This window comes from Micropterus salmoides, unplaced genomic scaffold (genome assembly GCF_014851395.1).
Source record: "Micropterus salmoides isolate LMB-PRFRI ecotype aquatic unplaced genomic scaffold, ASM1485139v1 Ms_hic_scaffold_17, whole genome shotgun sequence".
NCBI lineage: Eukaryota > Metazoa > Chordata > Actinopteri > Centrarchiformes > Centrarchidae > Micropterus > Micropterus salmoides.
In genome coordinates, this window is record NW_024040817.1 from 27,000,535 (window position 1) to 27,022,238 (window position 21,704).

At 40.4% G+C, this 21,704-nt stretch overlaps 1 protein-coding gene across 1 annotated transcript in view; it reads right to left on the bottom strand.

Moving 5' to 3' along the window:
* Positions 1-21,482, bottom strand: part of kcng2 (potassium voltage-gated channel, subfamily G, member 2) — a 31,338-nt gene extending 9,856 nt beyond the window's left edge. The window contains exons 1-2 of the mRNA XM_038725878.1: positions 21,039-21,482; positions 8,524-9,424 (exon numbers count right to left, since the gene is read on the bottom strand). Coding sequence (XP_038581806.1) covers positions 8,524-9,312 — 789 coding nt within the window. The 5' untranslated portion in view covers positions 9,313-9,424; positions 21,039-21,482. The remainder of the gene's footprint in view (positions 1-8,523; positions 9,425-21,038) is intronic.
* Positions 21,483-21,704: the final 222 nt, after the last annotated feature.

The following is a 21,704-nucleotide window of genomic DNA, read 5'->3' on the forward strand; positions in this document are numbered from 1 at the left end:
TACAAGCGGCTTGTGGAAAATATACAGTATTTAATTAGGTTGCAAGATAGACTACTACTTGAGTAGCTATCTTATTCTCTGGTGTTTCCTACTGTCCAAATAGTGAATGCACACTTTGCTTGTCTAAGCTTGCTTGTTAGAAATGGCTGCGGTGTTATATAGGCATTGGGGAGAGCTGTAAGAACTCAATTACACAGTAAGTTTGTGGACCAGAAAAACAACAACAACGAACAAAAAGCTGCTGAAGTGGGTAGCCTATTGGGTCTTAGTGGGATCACTAGGTGTGAATCCTTCACATTACACTCACAGTCACTTCATTCAATGTCATGATCACAAAATATTGATATCATTAAATGGCGGTTTTAATTACACATAAGAAATGAATCCCCTTCGAATAAGTAAGCGTGGTCGTTGTCAAGCTAATTTATTAATCTTTGGTAAGCTGGGTACGGTAGCCTAACATAGTGTTTGGTGGATTGCATGGTTTTGTTTTTTTTACAGAACAAATGACACCAATTTTAGAGTCAACATAATAAAAGCCTAAATTGTAAATAAAGAAAAATAAATGATAGATTGATACTGTGCAGCTGGGCAACTTTCACTGAGCATATTTTAATTGTCATTGCCTACTCATTTGCTTTTTAAAGTAGAATTCTAATATTTACAGCAACAGCTTGAATAACCATTTTATATTGTTACTGACATGACAACATTCCCATAGAGATGTACGGTTTGCACTTCGAGAGAAATCACTCCTCGACTCACCAGAAATTATTGACCAAACACTGGAGACACAAATCATCCCCGCCATGATGGACTGCATAGTTCCATGGGCATTAACAGCAGTATATCTAACTCACAGTCATGAGGAATGAGTGATGTGCAGCTCCTATTTTCATCATTTTCATACGACAAAATTCTCTCTATTTTCCTACAGCATTTGCACACATTTCTATTACACCCATCCACACCAAATGAGCCCTGGCTCCCCATTCTCCTGTGATGATATATGGCTGTAGCAGGGGTGTACTTTAAAGTGGCTGGGATTTAAATCAGAATAGAGTATATAGGGCTCTGAGGCATGAGCAGAGTCACTGAAAGGTTAGATCCACAGCCGTGGCTCTTGCAGGAGATAAATGTGACAAGAACACAGTTTTCAAAGATGCTTATGTGAACAGAGTAAGCGATTCTGAGGGAAGAAATCGACAAAACACTTGAGATGTTTAATCCCCTATTCATCCAGAGAGTGTGAAGGAGGGACCATGAAATGTGAAATGCAATATAGCTTCTTTCTTTTTTTGCTTGTGTTATTTGTGTGTGTGTGTTTGCAAGAGAGAAAGGGGTAGAGAAAGGTCTCCCAGCCTTTGAATGTTTCTGTAAGCCACATTAGATTAGACAGCCAGGCTAAGTGCTCTCCGTTGCAAGCAGCTCCTTAAAAACTTCTGGTTTCTGCCCGAACTCTCTCCTCTGGCTCAAGTGACAAATGCATAAAGATGGTTCCTTCCTGGGTTAAGGTTGCATTGCCCTGCAGCATTACAGGGAAATTTAATTTAGGCCTGAATCCACATGTCTAACAGCTTCATGTGCTGGCAACTGAAAATGTTGAGATGCTTGAGTGTCTTACGAGGCTGGATGTGAAAGGGGTAGCTTGTAGTGATGGACCCACAAAGAACTATTAGATGAACCTGCTGTTCCCCTCAGTGCTACGAATCGTTCTAGCATCTTTCAGCTCACTGCTTTGGCTTTCTAGCCCTCATGTTTTCTGTTTTGGTTTACTCTCAGAGGAGGCAGCTTCAGCAAAAATAGTTCTTAAAATCAACTGTACTCTTCCTGCCCAGCACCAAACTGCAAAAAGACACAGTTAGCAACTAGCTGGTGAACATAGTGGAGCATTTAGCTGCTAAAGGTTCAGGGCTTGTTGGACACCAAAATTTGGGTGACCATATTTTGGTTTTGAAAAAAGAGGGCAGTTGGCTGATAGGCACCCACAGTGGGTGGAAGGTTGAGGCTGGGGGGAGGATTCAAGTAATTGGTGGCACTGCGAAATGTGTATGGGGTGGGTTGTGGGGTGGGGGGCAACTATGTTACTGAACTTTAATAGGGCCTGCATGTGGGCTTCTAGATTGCTAGCACCTTCATTTGACACTGACACTTACATACAAGCTTTGCAGGTCATGCATTCTGCTTCACACTGGTTAAATCTACACTGCACAGGCTCTATTCACCTGCAGCTGTAACTAGTATACATTTGTAAATACAATACAATATTATAACAATAAATAAAAAGTTAAATGTTAGTATAATACTAATATGGAAGCCCTAAGTGGCCATAGATTCAAAAAAAAAAATCTCGAGATAAGGAATATTGTCTTACCATGACAACAAAACAGTAGTATAACACAGGTCGGCAGTTTTCAGTGTCACTGGTAAACTCAGTTGGTAGAGAACTCATGATTGTCGGGTTATGTGTTTGATCCGCCCTGAAGACCTTTTTCATAATCCTCTTCAACAAAGTTCTTATGAAGAGACTGTTTCACATGCTCAGAATAAAAAATGTGCTGGACTGTGCGTTCATTCAGGGGAATTTTACACATTTCCTGACATTTTCCAACTGAGCTAACCAGTGACACTGCAAATTTCTTGGAAATTATCCTAAAGAAACGCACCTGCCGACCCCTGTATTCAGCTATGGTTATCCCGTTATCACAAGAAAACAACAACGTTATCTCAAGAGCATAACATAATTATCCAGTTATCACGGGAAAACGGAGTAAAAGAAATATTTGAATCGATGGCCGCTTAGGGCTTCCGTATACTAATATATTTATAGCTTACACTTTATTTCTGATAATATTAGGCCTATCTATAGCTTACCTCTAGTATAATATTGATTCCACATACAGTCATTCATTATATCCTTGTGCAAGAAAAATGCTCTACATGGTCAATAATCATAATAATTCAAGCAATAACATAGTTCAACATTCCCAAAGTTTGCTGTAGCGCAGCAACCTTTTTTTAATGTCCCGCCTCATCAAGGCTGTGATTGGTCAGTTCACAAAAAGTGTCATTGATAATATGACAAGACAAGAGTAACATTACCAGCAGCTTGTGAGAAGTGCCAGCACGGAAGAAAAAGTCACGGTACACCAAAGAGTAAAATGTAATAGTGCCGGTACTGGTCAAAGTAATGCAAAAACACACACAACTAATGCCGACTGTAGAAAGCAGAAACCGAATCACGGACATTTTTGGCGATTTAGAAAATCCTGACTCATTTTTTAGGTCCCATAAAGATGACATGTCTGGGAAAAAGAGGACATTATGGTCACCCAACCAAAATAAAGCTAAAAATTTCAACTGTTTCATTAGACTTTCATTGGACATTTACCAAGTGGCCAAAAATCAATAATGTAAATGTTGAGTTGTATCTGCTGGATGTGTAAATAAGCAATTGCTTGCTAACTTAGCCAGATAAATATAAAAGGTGATAATGTTTTGTTGTTTTCAAATCTTTTTTTCAGCTGTCCCAAACTAAAATAAATCAGTTATTGCAGGTTTAAATGAATAATAAGTACAATCAATTGAATTGAAGTGAATTGCATTAAAGTAACATTAGGCAGGTTAAGCATTAAGTCTGCTGCCTTCATACTGCCGACACTGGAGTCATAACTGCAGTCTCAAAACATTATACATAACAAATAAACAGTTTATTACAAAAGAAATGGGTATCTGAGGAGTGCTCATTTCATTAGTTTCATTAGCATAGGGAGGATAAGTGCTGATGTAAATGGTTGGCCATCAAAGCTAATGGATATTGGGAAGCTATGTAATGGAGAAGAATGGGTGGGCGGACGTGACTGAAAGACTTCACAAAAATTAAATAAATTCACAAAAGCAAATCACCAAGTTGAGCTGGATTCAGGAAAGTGTTCAGCTACTTAAATGCTTTGCTTAACAATAGTGTGAACGAGGACAATACAAATCTCACTCACAGAGCGCATACATAAATTGTCAGAGCAAGGCCAAACTTTTCTCCTAACATGGTAATGAGGAGAGGAGATGCTTCACAGCCAATTCTGTCTGACAACTCTGCCTGACCGCAGGGAACATAACAGTAGAGAATCATAGGGCGCGATCACACCTTTGTTTTTTCTTAAACCATTGTGGGAAAGTTTACTTTGCCTTTTTTGTGTTCAATTCCTTTATGTGCACACGGACCAATTACCTGCTAGCCAGAGGTCGTAAACACAAGTACACTAACAGCACTTGCGGGACAAAGTGATGGTTTTTAGTTATGTCATTTCAATAGACTTGGGCATTTAGGGATGGAACTTTGTTATATTTTACCTTCTCTAGTGTTTATAGCGTAAGTACATGAAGAAGTGTCAAATTGCAGTCTGCCTCCCTTCATTGTGTTTGGGTTTTCCAAGAATGACATAGCCACCTCATTATACCCATAACCCCTTGCGTTTTAGGAGTTGCCTCCCATGGCTGGTTTGGGTAAGGTTCTTGCTCATAATGAACCGCACCACAGTTCTCAATAAGATGGAGCAGTGCTCACTTTTTCAGGCATTTCTGGGTGGTTAATTGGTGCCACAATGACACTGTTTTCAGCTGTCCAGAATTTAAAACATAGAGCGCCAGTTATCGCAAAAACTTGTCTTCTGATTCACATAATTAAAGCTGCAGATTCTTACAGGCTAGGAGATAAAATGAGACTATGTTTAAGCTGGTCTTAGTTTGGCTTTCACCCGCTTTGTTTTCTGATTAATTTTCCCTTTGAAGCTTACACACTTCATGCTAAGGCCCCCCTTCGAGCTTGCTGATGAAGACATATCTTTGACAGAGGGAGAAGCAGTGGGGCTCTTCTTTAATCATACTCTGGTCTGCTGATGTCATTCAAGAGGTGAATTAGTGCTACACAAAGATCCTCTGGAGCCAGATCACCAAGGATTTTTGAAGTCTCCGAGGCAAAGGCGGACATGAAAAGACTCGGGAGGAAGACATCGTCAGCTTTAATATGCTTTTTTACTCCAGTTGTCATGGACTGTGGCAACATGTGTAGTTAGTGGGAACAAAAGCCTGAGGTAGCAATATTTTTCTTCTGCAAGATGAAAGCTAAATGCAGCAACAAGTGGATGTGCTCTGCTCCCTCTTTCAGTCCTAATTAGAGACAAGAGACTGTAATTAATGAGTATCATAATTTTATTTAGACATTTCTGTCAGGTTCCAGCTTTGGCATATTATCTGCTGTATTTTTAATTACCAATACAGTATCTGCTATAATCATATTCAGATTATTTGGAGTATACTGTAATTAAATGAATAACTTAATATCTTGGAAAATACATTCACTTTCTTTCCAAGAGTGAAATGAAAAGACAAATCTAATGTCTGTATGTTGAGTACAGAGCTGGAGTCAGGACATGGTTAGACTATTAGCATAAAGACTAAAACAGCTAGCCTGTTTCTCTCCAAAGTGAAACCATATGCTATTTATAAAGCTCACTAACTGACATGATGAATCTTGTTTAATTAAATACATACACAAACAGAAATGTAACAATTTAGGGTTTCATTGGGAATTACGTGGCTTAAATATTGATCAACAATAGTTAATCCCAAAACATTCTCACTCCGCCCTGGGTACGCCTTTAGCATAATTTTTAGACGTTTAAGGCTCCGCGGACAAGTTAGTTACGCTTAGCAACAACAAATATGCAGCGTACGGTAAAGTTAGGAACAATTCATATGCAATTTCCGGTTACACTTTCAAAATAAAACCCTAGCGTTTCGAAACATTATTAGTTATTAAAGTCATGCAACGTTGCAATTTGGTTAGGTTTAGGCACAAAAAGTACTTGGTTAGGTTTAGGCAACAAAACTACTTGGTTATGGTTAGGTTAAAATCATGGTTTGGGTTAAAATAACTACGTAGGTCAGTTGACACGTAAGTTAATTTACGTCACTTGCATAACTTACGCAATTTACATAACTCGCGTAACTTAAAAAAAAACAATTTAATGTTGACTTTTTGTTTCACACAGGACACAAACCCCAGTCTCCTGGTTCAAAGTCCGAATTCTGGCCTTCTATCCACCCCATTCCACCCCAACCACCTCCTTACTATGTCTTTTCTGTTAAATATCATAATCTCCCTTTACAGTCAAAAACTGACACTACAGGGCTTCCCCAACTGCTTTGAACTATGACGCTATACTGATCCCTGTGTGTTTTACAAACTGACGCCAATGGGTTTTGACCATGCGTCCGTATGTGACAAGTCAGGGAGTGAGAAGGAGTTGTTTATCCATTCATCCAGTACTTGTGTGCAACCTGGAAACTTCTAACCAAACCTCACTTTTTTCCATTACCAGTACCAGTTCAAATTGCCTCGACTCGCCTCAACTCTACTTGACTCAGTTTGGCTTTTCTACAAAAAAGAGCCGAGCTACAAATCTAGCAAATTTTTTGTCAGACATCAGCTACTGTTGAAGAACCCAATCAGAAACGTGAATATGCATGTCAGGTTTCCAAACAAACAATCATTAATCCCCATTGTTTGCCTGTGGAACGCTTCCTCATTTGTTTTTGTTCTAGATGAAAAAAATATTTTATTTACAAGAATTTACACAAGGTAATTTATTCCAGTGTAGTCTGCATATAAAATTTGTGAGATTACAGGAAGATGTGGTTGAATATATCTGGGATGAATACCAACAACAGCTAATGCCAAAACTAGTTAGAGTTAGTTAAACTATTTCACTTAACTGTATAAATTATTTTAATCTTTTCAAATCTAAATATTTATAGACATGCAAATGGCTGCATAATGATGTGTATGTAAACTACTCTGAAATTAGTCTTTATACTCAGCTAAGCTAATCAGAACTCAGCTCAAGCTTCTCATCTAACCCTTAGAAAGAAAGCGAATATGCATATTTCCCAAAACATTAAACTATTCCCAATTTCCCCTTCAGGAGTAATACATGTTTTCTTGTTTTTCATCAGGAAATGTTTGTGTATGCACAGAATCTTTGGATTGTAAAGTCAAAGATGCATTCTAAAATGCCACATGGTGTACATAGCAGTTAAGATTAATCTGTTTACATCAGTCATCAAAGTGAACATAAATCAATGTATTTTCCATTTACAGCTCCCAGTTTGTTTACTGGTCAGCTAGTCTAGTTAAGGTTTGGGTACACAAGCATTTAACTGTACAGATTAAAGCTTCATGGCTACAATTTGCATAATTATCATGTTACATAACAATAATGAGCTTATTTCATATTCATTTTTGGCAGCAGGTCAAGCAAAATCAACTGCATGGGGAAAATATGTGATTTAGCAAATACAAAACTGAAGAAAAAAACAGAAAAGATTATTCATTTGAAGATATGAGATTTTCTCATGTTCGTGTTGTGTATGCACTGTCAATTACTGCATACATGTTGGGACAACATCTTGTGTTGCTATGAAGGGATGTATGCTGCAGAAACATTGTGGGGAGCTACACAATAATCTGGTACTCAAGTGAATGGAGGAGAAGCCTCGTTGTCCCTTCTTCGCCTCAGTCTCTGTCAGAATGATTTACAATAAAGCCCAGAAAGACTGTATGTGGGCTGCTGCATCAACATAATCTGAATTCTACTGTAGCAGCTGTAAAGCATTCATATCTAGGCTGTTGCAGGGAATAAAAGGAAACCTGAGACCAGGTTCCTTCAAATTCTAGTTATGTTAGTGTTGTGTAAAGCCACAACTACGGTGGTCATCATTGAAATCTGTTCAGCATGTGATGGTTTTAGCATTTCTGTAACAGTCCCGGCTCGTTCTTGGTCCATCCAAAATAAATCTGGTGTTGTTCTTCGCCTGTAGTACTTTTCTTTCGCCAAATCTTCTGTAACTACGGAATAGACCATCTGCTGCATGTTTGTACATTGGCACGCGCATGCCCAGAGTACGGGAACGGCCACTAGATGTGCATTTTCAGATAAGAAACAAGACGGAGATCAACTCATTTTTAAACAAAAATGGAGTAGTGTAGATGCCACAGAAGGCATGCTATTTTATACCTTTTACATATAATCAGATAAATACACAAATTTGATATTACATTACTGTCTGGTTGTTTAAACTTTTCTAAAATTGGGAATTTGATCCTGTCCTATAACTTTGTGTAAATTACTGTGATCACTAAATGATGAGTACTGCAGCTTTTGCTGAATAAAATGATTCCAATCCAATAATTTTCAGGACTTCATTCCAGAAATTAAATATGGGGAACCAGATATGAGTGTGGACTTTTCGCATAATTTAAATTGAATCTTCAAATAAGACAGTTAAGATGGGGTGCCGTTAGCTCAATTGGTAGAGAGTGCACCTCATGTACAAGGCTGAGTCTTTGTTGCAGCTTATTTCCTGCATCTACGTCCTATTCAAATGAAGGCTAAAAAGCTTATGGTTAGGCAAAGAAGAAAGTTATTACTGGAACTGATTAGCAATGAGACAGAGTAAACTCACCCTCTCCTCCTCCTCTCTGAGGTCTGGCATGGTGCTGACACACAGCGTCACAGCGGTGATGGCTACAAATAACACTGACAGACAGGCGAAGATCTTCCCGGGAAGGCCGGAGTGGGGGTTCTCCACCATGTCCCTAAGTCTTCGCATGCAGCCCTCCATACTGGTCTCTTCCTGTGCCCCCTCCCCGGGAGGCTGCTGGCTCTCCTCACAGGACTGCGGTGAGGTGAGCTCGGCCTCCTCCTCCTCCAGCCTCTGCTGCTCCTTGTACTCCTCCTGCCTGAGCCGCAGCTTCCTGAGGCAGCACCAGTCCAGGTTGTTCTCCTCCACCCCCCAGTACAGCAGCTCCTCCTGGAAGGACAGGGCACACATTTCCCTCAGCAGCCGCAGCTTCCCTGCCGCCAAGAAAGAGACAATTGTGCGGAAAGCCGACGGGCTTCGGTCGAAGAAATACTCGTTGCGGCTGCCGTCATAGTCGTCGCACACATCCATGATCTCAGCCTCATTGCTGCAGCCGCGCAGCTTGCCCAGCCGTGTCAAGGGGAACTCCTCCAGTGTGGACCAGGGGATGCGGTACTTGATCCCCCCCACGTTGATAATGGCCACCCCATCAGCCAGGCCGATCTCATCTCCATCCTGTTGGCGGGGCTGAGGCTGGAGCAGGAGCTGGGCTCGCTTGTAGAACAAACCCTTCTTGGAGGTGACCTCCCGCGGGTTCTCCACACGGTTGAAGTGGAAGGTGGTGAACTGGTGCTCAGTGCTGCCTGCCAGGAAGGCCACCTCCTGGTACATTACTGCCACTCTGCTGGGGGACCCTGTCCTGCACAACACGATGGGAGGGGGTCTTTACAGTGTATGAAGGGTGACTGGGAGCTTGTCACCCATTCAGCAACATAGCACGTCTCTGAAGGACAAAAAAGACAAGTCAACAATTACATTTATGTCTCTTTGCACACTTTTTAGCATTGCATGCCTTTATTCTATCAAGCATGTATCTATCTCTGTTTTATCAAACATTTCAGACTAGCCAGTCTTTTAAAGGTCTAAAGGAGTCAGTATGCCTCAAGAGAAGTACTTGTTGGATGGTCTACTTTTGTCACTTTTCATCTGCACAAACACGTTTAACGCCATGAATACATTTAAGGAGATCCTGCCAAAACTTTGCTCCATCCTCATTTTGTATGAATGTTGTGTATTATTAATGACATTGTTGCCACACTTTATAACAGTTAGACCGCAGCAATTAACTTTACTGTAACATTAGTGGGTGGGTCCTCCTCTGTGTTGCTGTCGCGGTTTTGTTGCAGTTTTGTATATGTGTGGGTCACATTAGTTACAGCGACTGTGAAGGTGGAGAAGCTGTGTCCCTGAGTATTGGTAAAACGACAATAAATCTAAATTGGACGTTATGAAGCAAACAGCAGCAGGTCTGAGCAAATGTAACGTTAGCTGGCTGCCCTGCCTTGCATCACTACAGCCTAGTTTAAACAAATCGCTCCACATTTGCTTTGTAGCGTTACATCCTTGCAGGCTAAATCAGCACTTGACATAATACAAGTGGTACACAGGATAGCAATATGGGTTGTGTTAGCTTGTTAAGTAATGTGGAAAGTCATACAACTTTGCAACAGATAACGTTAGCAACTGCTCTGCGTTCTCTCCGTGACTCTAGCCTTTCTGATGTTCACTCGCCATCATCTGATTCTCGTTTGGTCTGATGGGCTTCAGCACATAAAACTTTATTGTTGTTTTTATCCTTACGTGGAGTTTATGTTGGAGTCTGTGTAGTGCTGGGAGCCGGTAGTTTTGTGGTGTTAGTGGACTGCATTTCGTTAGCTGCTGTGTTGTCGCTGTAGTTGGAGAGAGGCTCAGGGTGCGCACAGAGCTACATCCCGACCCAGTGTCCTCACATAAGAAGCAGAATAGTGGCTTTTGCAACTAACAGAGGAACAAAACAGGTGTGTGCCTCATTTCTAAGTGAGGCTACAGCCCATTGACAAAAAGGCAGTGAAAATTTGATTTATTGAAAAGTGACACAATGCTGGTCAGCATCGAAACGGGCCAAAAAATATGTAATCATTCCATTTGAATCACCTCGATAACTACATCTACATGCGCTTAGTCCACACTGTTGGCCAAGAGTTCAAAACAACTATAAACACTTTTGCTTCCAGGCTGTGAGAGGAAACCCAGTCAAACACATTAAGAACATGTGGTCCTCACAAAGTAAACTGTATTAAAGTGATCATGGCTTTTAACTACCTTTCTTGTTGGACTGAAAACAGAACACACAAAAAAACACAAGTCAAAACAGTCTGTATTTTTAGAGAGGAATGTCAAATACAACTTCCCTCGAGTCCAATTGCAATGGAAGCTCAGAGAAAAGCAACTCGATGTCAAGTTGCGGCCTGAGCCCAATGCAACAAAATTTATGTTGTTTTTCTATTTACTGCATCACCAAGCTCTACAACAGAGATCCTGACCCAGCAGCCTCCTCTATTGACCAGCCTCCTCTATGGACCCCCGACCTACAGCCAATTTATTATTGAGAATTACAGAGCATTTCTATTTTAACCCGCACAGCTTTTCTAGCATTTACTGTACAGGTTTAGTGGCCCAGGAAACTAACAGACCAATCGTCTCATGTGATGCTGCTCAGCCAATCAAATCTGTGCATTCCGATAAGCATTGCAAGTGAGATACACCACAGACATTTTGGAAACAGACAGTAGATGAAAGAGAAAAGAGAATTCAATATGGCTTTTAATCAAAAATGTGTAGATTCTTACATGTACATTCTTCCCACGGGCAGTTCAAAACCAGAATCTCGCATATATCTCCAATCCTAGCCACATCTCACATTTCTCACTTAACAAGAGAAAGTAGGAAAGTGGTAATTAAGAGGGAATGAAAGAGAAGAGGAGGCAGCTGTTCATGTAAAGCTGTTCATTTAATAAGATGTGTTGAGTGTTTATTAGTAAAATTGGTTCAAGCTACACTTTTCATTAAATTTTTTTCTGTAATTAAGCACTTTATTTGAGTTTACTTAAATTTAGAATTTATTATTAGAGTACTTATTATTTATTATCCCTCCAGTTTGATGTGAAAACTGACAGTAAATATTATTGAAATATTATTTGATTTGACAGTCAGTTGACTAAAAACATATGTTGATACAACTATACGTTATGGCACTGAATGATAACGCAAGTTAGTCGTTATGATGTTCCGGACCTTTGCTTTGGGAAATTTTCTCTAACTGGACCTCTTTGAATTTTAATTAAATACTCCTGCTCTACAATAAGACCATTCACAGCACTGTGTAACAAACTGTAGGAAATCAACACCACAGTGTAGACCTAATTACAGCACAATTAGCCTGGTATGAAATGAAGTATCAACTGCTCTTTACAACACATGTTGAGTATACATATGTTCAAAGCTAAATCTATGAGTTGACCGTTTATTCATATATAAGAATGGATTATTCAAACCAGGCTATCCCATCAACTTGAAAAATAGTCAGTATTCTGCACAAATGCACAAATACTGTAGGCATACAGTAACTACTAAATGTTACTAAAGTTACTAAATGAACACCATGCTGTATTGAAGAAGAGTTGAAACTAGCAATTGGGACCATAAACTCATTAGGAAAATGTTCACTGAGGTAATAAATTAAGTGAGAATTTTGTCATTGACTCCAATACAATCAGTCTTCTTTTTGTAACCAGTGGAGTCACCCCCTTCTGGGCATTAGAAAGAATGTAGGTTTAAGGCACTTCCACACTGGCTTCAATTTTCAGACCTGGAGGTTGCCGCTTGCTCTTTTCACATCTTCTGAAAAATGCTATTTAGATTCAATTACCCATCTGAAGCCATGCTGTCCTAACAAGCTGAGACAATGTTTTATTTAACATGGACATCTGGATACACAAACCAGAGAACACAGACTGTAAGTATAGCAACATGCCAGTGATCCTTTACTCACTAAGATGACTGTACCAGACCTGAGGCATTGGCGCGGATGTAGGGGGGCTGAGCACATCATCACAACAAATTAAGAGTGGGACCCCTCTAGCTATCCTTGCTCTTCTTTTGTGAGGCCATTCATTTTAAAACAGGCCGCTTTCTCCGAGGGAGGGGGTCAGAGAGCAGCCCCTCTACAGCGACTCAGCAAAGTGCTTCTGACAGGAGCAGTTTATTGAGCATGACACTGCACCCAGGGGTGCCTTCAAAAGCACAGAGAGAAGGAATTCAAGTTATATAGGAGGAGCTCCACACAAGGGCAACATATCAAATAAGGCTTATCAAGTCATGGCAATCTTGAATTTATAATTAAATAAATGCAAGACTAAGGCATTTGAAGCAGGATTGTGGCCAAAAAATGTATGTTTAGTTTGGTATGTCCTCATTAAAGGAACTGTTTTTGAGAAAGTTGCTTGTTCACTTTCTTGCTGTGTTTTAGATGAGAATCTAAACTACAGCCAGCAGATGTTTAGCTTAGCTCAACATAAAGACTGGAAGCAGGGGGAAACAGCTAGCCTGGCTCTGCCCGAGGTAACAAAATCTACCTATAGCACTGCTAAAGCTTATTATCACTTATGCCTTATATCTAGTTTGTTTAATCCATCATTCAAAAACCTAAGTTTCAAAACAATAAGTTGCAGTTTTACACCAGGCGTAGCCGGGGCCGTTCTTGAGGGGGGGTGGAGGGGAAAGCATTCCATTACTGGACCTTTCCAGTGGCCCAGTCATTTCTGTGGGCATGCCTGGGTGTAGCACCTCTTTGTTGGGTGGACTATTTCTTGGCCTAATAGAAAACTTTTGGTGAACTTTAGGGGTGCTGGTAGGCATATTTTTCAACCTTTGGAAATAGCCAGGCTAGCTGTTTCCCCTACTTCTAGTGTTTGTGTCTCCTGGCTGTGGCTCCATTTTTACAGTGCAAAGTTGATCACAAATTATTATATCTTGTAGTTTTTTGAAAATCCATCATTTAAAGGTTTGTACTTACAGGGGCACTTCCAGTAGCTATGCAGTGTCTGATATTTTGTCTCAATTGATGTCATTTGAGTCAGCGTCAGTTGGGTCTGAAGACTACAAGTTTGAAGAAGATAAAAATCTGGGGGTGTAGAATGGGGGTGTCTGCTTGAAGTTAGCAGCTCAAGGCTACACTAGCATAACACACCTGAATCTCTGAACAAACTTAGTAGCTGAGTTGCGGGTAATAATGTAGGCACCAGATTTTGACACGGAAAAAGAACATGTCTAATAAAAATACAATCTCTGGTTCTGCTGCATTGATTTTAATAAACTGTCCATCAGGGCAATGTTATGGACCAGTGAATCTGACTCACTCACTGGCCCACTCACACAGGTGTTTCCAACTATTTTGGTGGATTAGACTTCTTCAGTGGTTAAAATTGGATGGAGCAATGATGAGAATTACATAAGTTCAGGAAACAAGTATAAAACATGCATATTATGCATACATTTATTACTTCTTCCTGTCTTCTTCCACCGATAGCAGTTAATTAGAGAAATGTTTGAGGGAAAAAATGGACTGAATGTCCTATTTAAAATGATCCTTTGTGAAATACCTGTGTACCCACAGTTATGTATTCTTGGACTGTTTCTGAAGGAACACGGAGTGACAAAAAGAAGAAAAAAGTAACATCAATTGTTTTTCTACCATTCAGCGATGGAAAAGTTGTCATTTGTTGTAATCTTGTTGAAATTTAGGATTTAATTTGAAGGACTTCAAGAGGTGGAAATAACTAGTATTAATCAGAAAAATTTATTTTGGATAACAGATTTTAATATTATGTTAGTAAGTCAGTGAAAAACACAAGCACAAGCTTTGACACAGAAAAACACATTTCCTAATGTATCAAACCAGGCCATTCATACAACAATTGACCAATTACATGTGATTGTGAGTGAAAAATTGCTTTCATTTTAATTTCTGTACATCTCTCTCATCCTTATTAGGTGGAGTGAGTACAATATATGAGGTCACATTCTTTCCTTTCATCCTGAACACGAGAGGCTTTTGCCATTGACCTGTGACCCTCAAAGTCTGTGTGCTTGTGTTTCAGATGCTGAATCTGGATCTGTGACAAAAGAGTCAATTAAAAACATCCCTCAGTCTCTGTTATCTTCCACAAAGCTGGAGGTTACAGATGCTTCTTTAAAGAAATACTTCCACGGTGGACTGGAGATACCTTACCCTCTTTCCTTCTTCAAATATAGTACCTGAAGAAGGAGCACTTGTGAACTTGGCGTTGTTTACCACCATTTGCTCATAATTATGCCTCTTTGCATAAATCTGCAGCCCATGCATCACTGATACTGCCTTCCCACATCCACTCAATCTTTATCTTCATAAAAGGCCTGAAGCAGAAGTCTATTTTGGGACACAGAGATCTTAAATGATCACCTCACCTGGGTCAAAATCAGATTGATTGGTCCTTCTAGTTTGCCCTCAGGGGTTTCTGGCAGAAAGTCTTAATAATTAGTTAGGTTTAGGCACCAAAACTACTTGGGTAGGGTTAGTAAAAAAGAAAAACACAAAGTCTTTCTGCCCGAAAGCCCTGAGTGCGACTTTTTCTCAGTGACAGTCTGTACTCCAAAATATGAGGACAATTAAGATTCTTGCCTGCAGAGGCAGCGCAGCAATCAGCGGAGAGTAAACAATTTCATAATCTAGAATGACGCAAAACTTCTCTCTTGAACTGCAATAATCATGGAAAGAGTACCTCTCACAACATCGTCACACGTTTTAAGAGTGTGAGGGGAAGAGATGCAGAGCACCCTCTAGATCCTGAGTCAAAGGAACTGATGATTTTGTTGACCAGCTCTGATTTGTCTCACTAAAGAGATGCTTTATTAATGATTCAGTTCACAATATCCATAATAGAAGATGGCAGACATCATGGGCTGGTGTTCATAATATGAATTATAAATGGGCTAAATAGGTTGATGCAAGTAGACTATATATATATATATATATATCCTGAAGCCCATTCATTTCCTCATGAAAAAGTATTAAAAGCTTAAAAAATGGACTTGTTCGGTTTGGAGCTGTTTAATAGTTATTGGGAGATTTGTTTATCCAAAATAAGGGGACCCTGGGCCACACTGACCACTGGCCATCCACACTTCATCCACATCCACAATACCTAAAAGGGAAAAAATATGATTTATCGCAGACTTGTGTGCATTGAATTAGTCTTTTGATTAAATATGAAAAAGTTGTGGGAAGTTCCTGGAATGTAATTGGTTCCTATTGCTCCGACACAAGAGTCCACCTCTCTGAGCGGCCTTCAGCCAACTAGCTAGCTAGCTTTTCAGGCAATGTAACATTAATGCTAACACTGGTTATACAAATGCGTTAGTATGCCCAGCTCAGCACAGCCCAGCCGAGTTCTGCAGTTTTATTAGCCCACAATGAGGTTAGCGTGGCTGACAGCTACGACTAATCCCAACAGAAACCCCTTTTCATTGTCAATTAATTTGTAATTAACCCTTCACTAAGCCACGCCCCGAATACACAGCTGGCCAATCACAGCGCAGTATAGGACTCATTCTAACTGATGTCCGACACTTTCATGGATGCACCCCATTTACTCTAATGCAAAAGGAGTCGTTTTCTAGCTTTCTTCTGCCGTATTTTTCCAAGATATGGTCAAATGCTGTCCCTGGGGCACTTGTAATAGTCACAGCAGCTACCCAAAGAGGTTGAAAAGAGAAGTACGATTTATTCTCTTTCCAAAACCTAAAATAAATCCAGAAACATTTCGGCTGTGGGTTGTTCCTAATGTGATGTTAGTTAGCTAACGCTAGCTAACTTCCTACTGAATGTAACGTTATAAATCCCTGCTGTTCTGCTTTTTAGATTGTAATAATGAATGAATCCATCTTTACAGGAACAGTGTTGATACTTAATATCATTGTCTTTTGTCTCAATCATCGGGGGACTGTGTGATCGTTAGGCTTTAGCTTCTATCTTTCATTTTTTTCACATCTGTTTGAGTCAGTTTGACAGCCTGCAGTAATAGGCAGTGGCAGCGCCGACAGTTTGTCGGACTTAAGGTAACTAAGGTGGCCGTGGCTTAGGGAAGGGTCAATTGAGGAATCTCCCTCCTTGCCAAATTTGAAGGTGTTTCGGTTCACATTCAAGAATGTAATAATGAGATGCTTCTCATCAAAGTGGTATGGATAGGTTTTCTTTGTTGGAATAGAGCATAACTAAGGCATGTTTTTTTGTAAAATGTGCTGACATTTTCCCAGTGGAACTAATAAATAGAGGAAACATGCGCAGTCTAAAGTGGTGGCCAGCGTAGCCTATGCCACTGCTACAATCTGAATGACCAATCCAGATGCCACCTCAACATTCCTGCCATGGATTTGGCCAGCATGTTTGTTTCAACCCAGTACGTTTGGTCTGTCATGCTTTGCCTTTAAGGAGAGAGCTGCTATGGGCGTAACATAAATCAAAAGAAACTCCACTCTCTGCAACAACACAAACATGTGCAAGCACCAGGACCCCAGCAGGACTTTTCAGTGGAACGTTACAATGCAGTTTACAAGTGGCATGTGCATTTGTAAGCCTCAAAGCCTGCTCTCCTGGAAACAAAGTAACCCCTTCCATGTTACCTGTGCAGCAGATTCAGGTAATTCTCTCTCCCTCCCTGAAATTGGGCCGTTAATGAGATAGATTAATAGTGACTTTTCAGTTTGTCCAGTCCACTAATTCTGTCCTGAAACAGCCACATAATGCATCAGCTAGTATTTCTGTACACTGAAAGTTCTGTTCTACTCTAAAGCCATGAAATATTAGCTGTGATATCCCAGTCTATATTTTGTATTACCAGAGCTGTACATGCTCTCTCTCTCTCTCCCTCTCTCTTATATTTATTTTCTTACTTGTTGCCCAAGCATCCCTCTTCTCACAGTCTGTAAATTCTGGATTATGATTATTACAGGTGCTGGTGACATGAACCTGTCACTCAGTATAATCAACGGCATCAAGTATGGCACATCGCAATGAAGTTCTGCGCCTGGTCAAAGCAGGGATTCCCTCCGGAGAACAAGTTGTAGCTAAAAGACCTCGCCTATAGTATTTAAGACAGAGACCCAACAATGTGGTGCTCTGTAAGCTCAGCAAATTGGAAATGGCTTTTCACAGCGGTACAACTGCCGAAAACAAAATCTTGAAGTGAAATCATCCCGGGAACGCTTTGTAAAGATGACAACAAGACAGCACAGCAGATCCTGTTTACTTTTTATCCCCACACAAGCATAATATATTAGGATTATCCAGACGAGTCACTTAAAATTTGGGCTCTAGCTAATCCAAAAATGGAAAAGAGTTGGAGTTGAGGTGGGCACAATGAAGCCTAAGAAGGCACCCACCTGTCACTCAAAGCATGTTTATGCATAACTTTAAGCCTTAATATAGTTTAAAAGGTTGAGTTATAAACAAATTCACCTGCCGTTTCAGAATGTTAACCATACTTATTTTGAAAGACTAACATGACACTGCATATTTAATACTGCTAACTTGACCGGATGTTTCATTTTTATTATTACTCACTTGACCTATACATACAAAAACTACGATAAAGGGCAACCCAGGGCATTAAAAAACAATGTCATGGGGTTGCAATTGGAGCCAGCTTCAAGTGGCCTTTCGATGAACCGCAGTTTTTGGCCCCGGAGGCTGCTGCTTGATTACACCATGCGTTATCTAATGTCTGGCTGTTTTATATTTTCTGTGGCTTAAATTGATGTTACAGAAGGTTGTTACAATCTATAATCATTTCAGTTCTTTTCTGATGCAAAGTATTCAGTCAAGTCTGTAAGTAAAAATACTGAATACTTAAAGGGTTGACATACAGTATTTAAATTAATCTGATTCACAACAATCCTTTTGAAGTATTTTTGTGATCCAGCATCGTACAAACAGGGTCTATGGTGATTATTATCATAATACAGCAGTGACTAGAAAATTAGACTAAATTCCAAATATGCCATTATTCTCATTATTCTAATGTCCTTTTTTGATGATTGAATAAAATATTGAAATATTAGTGAGACAAGCTTTTGATATGTATTTTGGATAAATTAATTGATGTATTAATACAGTAATAAAAATAATCTTTAGAATAATCAATAAATTAGTTGTTCGATCATTAGGTGCAGACCTATAACAGATACATACAAATACTGTACAATCTCTGCACTTTTTATTAAGATTTCCACATAGAAGTGCTGCTTGTGCTATTGTTGACATCGTGCCTATTCTGTCATCTATGTTTCTGTAAACTCTAATTGCACAAAGGCCTTGATCATCAAGTCATAAGATTCACTGGCTTATCATAATAATCAGATTTATTTGCTCTTCTTATTTAATTTGAACAGTGACGTGTAGCACACTTGTCTTGAACGCTCTTGAAAGCTTATTTCATTATAGCAGCAGTATACAATAGCTTTCATGAAGTCAACTGATTATTATTATTATTTCAAAGTAGCCTACCTTTTGGTAAAAGGCCTCATCAGCTCTTTAAATGGCTTGTTATAGATCCATGACCACAAATACTTGCACACGCTTAGTTAGTATTCAGCGCATTATTTATTATAATAAAGCTCAGGAACCTGAAGATGGTGATACACAGCGTTGCTTTGTCCAAAAATCACGTTCACACTAACTCTGTAATGAAGCATGTTACTTATTCAGTCACTTTATGCCAGTCTCCTCAGATTGAAACAAGCCCGTAAATTGGTGTTATGTTGCTGTACCACGGCAGAGACTGCCAGTGACACCTTGCAGTTTGTTCTGCAGAACAAAGTCTATGATTTTAAGGGCCTTAAATATGGTCAGAATGGTCAGACATTGTAGCCACCTCTAGAAATCCCTTTGCCACCCCTGCGTCATCTCAGTTACACATTCCTAGAACCGCCTCTGTGAGGAAGATGTTTGTGGAGTGAAAGCATTTAGTACAGGTTTGAAGGCTACAAGATCAGCAATCACCCAACATACAGTATCTGCCTGCGCCATTGCTGAAGACATCAGAGCTCACTACTCAGTCTATCTTCCTTTACATCAGTACTGCTTTTCAGAAGTGCCGTGACAATCTATGATTGAAAATGAAACCTGCGCTTCGAGCCTGACAGTCAGCGTCAATCAGTTGCTTCAAAGGGCTGAATTTAACAAAGTGTGAGACAGGGAGGAGGAGATAATGGGCTGAATAAATTGTTGGATGGGAACGGATCTATTTGATGGTAAGCCTGAAAGTGGAGAATGTGATGTTTGTGTGGAAGCGCAGTTATTGGGACAGAGAGTTTAGAGATCAGAGCAGAATACAAAAAAAACAGCCGCCTACAAACACAGGAAGAATGTGGCACATCTCCCCTCTCTCTGCACTTTTCTCTATTTAATGTTCTCATTATGTCCTGTCCTTTCCAAGTAGCAGAGCAGTGGCTTTCTATTTTGTGTCATGGTGGCCCGAGAGTCTGCAGGTTCTCTGCCCCCATAAAAAAAAACACTTTACTCCCATTAGCTCCCCTTCAGCTACACAGGAGGAGGACTAATGAGGGACTTGCGCTGCCGCAGGATTTGGTTGCAGGCAAACCTGATGCACAAAATGTTGAAAAACCACTGTGACACAGAAAAGGCTGCCATATTTGGCGCAATCTGTTCTCATTAGTTTTTCTGGTTTCAAGGGCCCACAGTGTGTGCTCTGATACGTGAATTTACTGCACAGGAGAGACACAGGCATCCGTCTCCACACATCAACAAGTTAATGATCCACGGGGAGGCAGTGGCATGTACATTAAGGACAATACATACAAGAAAGTAAGAAGGGGGTATCTACGAAAAGCATGATAGCTGTTTTATAACATTCTTGTCTACGTGGGGTGTACTTCTTTTACTCAGATATTGACGGGCAAATCTAATTATCCATAGACAATTCTCAGACATTTGATGACATTTAAAGTAATGTAGAGTCAAAAGGCAAAGCTGATGACAGAAGCTCATCTAATATGCAAGGAGACATCCCTAAATGAAAGGGAACAGCCTTTAGTAGCCTGCATGCTTCCCATAGGAACAGTGTAATACAATAACAGGAGGAGATAACATTAAGTACCCCAAGGACACTTCTGGAAGCACTGAGTCCCTGCAGGAACATTATAGGACTGTTATAGTAATGGGGAAAACACCAGGAGGACATTATGAAAGCCTTAATTGAGAACCATTAGCCCCTATACTACCCCCTGCAGAGAAACAAAAGAGAGATTACAAAGAAATTGAAGAAGTTTCTCACATATATGAAACAGTAAAAGGGGAAATAGACTGCTTCTATTATAAGTGAATTGCGTTTAAGGTGAGATTATTTTAATTTTTTCCTCATAACGGCTCCAAACGCAATTTTACAATGTCGACCTCTGCCTGTCTTTTCTTTTTTATTAAACGCAAAATGTTATAGAAAAAAAGCCCCAGTTGCCAGACTTACCCAGTGTGTTGTTGGGCTTGTGTCCATCTGTTCGCGCCCCTCAATATGCAGCATGCCTCCTCAAGTTTTGCACGCAGATGCTCTGGGACATTGTAGTACAATTAACGCCGGGCTCAGTCTGCAGCGCTCACGTGCCGCGCGCACTTTTCAAGTCTTCTTTTTAAAGTCGCGCCTTCAAAAAAAAAAAAAAAAACGTTCAAAATAGAAACGCGGCGTCCAGCGAGCCCCACGAGAAACACTCGCTCCACGCGAGACGCCGGAGAGGTAAACGCGTTACTCCACATCAACAGAAAGACACCCTCAGACCGCTCCCCCCTCCACCCTCTCCATCAGACACGACGTGGCAGATGTTGCGGAGCAGGTGAAAGCTCGCTGATGGTCGCACCGCTCCGGCTGTTCAGGTGCGTCCGCAGCTGCGCGCTCCGCGGTGCGCCGCGCTGCGCTCTGCCAAACGGCGTCTCTGCTTCAGTACAGTTTCACAGCGTCAGGGGGAGTGTTTGTTATGCATGTCTTCTTACTGTTGCGAGACAAGCACGGGCTCTCTAACCCTCCAATTATTTTTCTTGGCATGTGGATAGTTGTCATCATCACATTCCTCATCCGGCACCAAAATCTGCTTATAAATAGATTTCTGGCCTGTAAACTTCATCAGTGACATAGGACTGA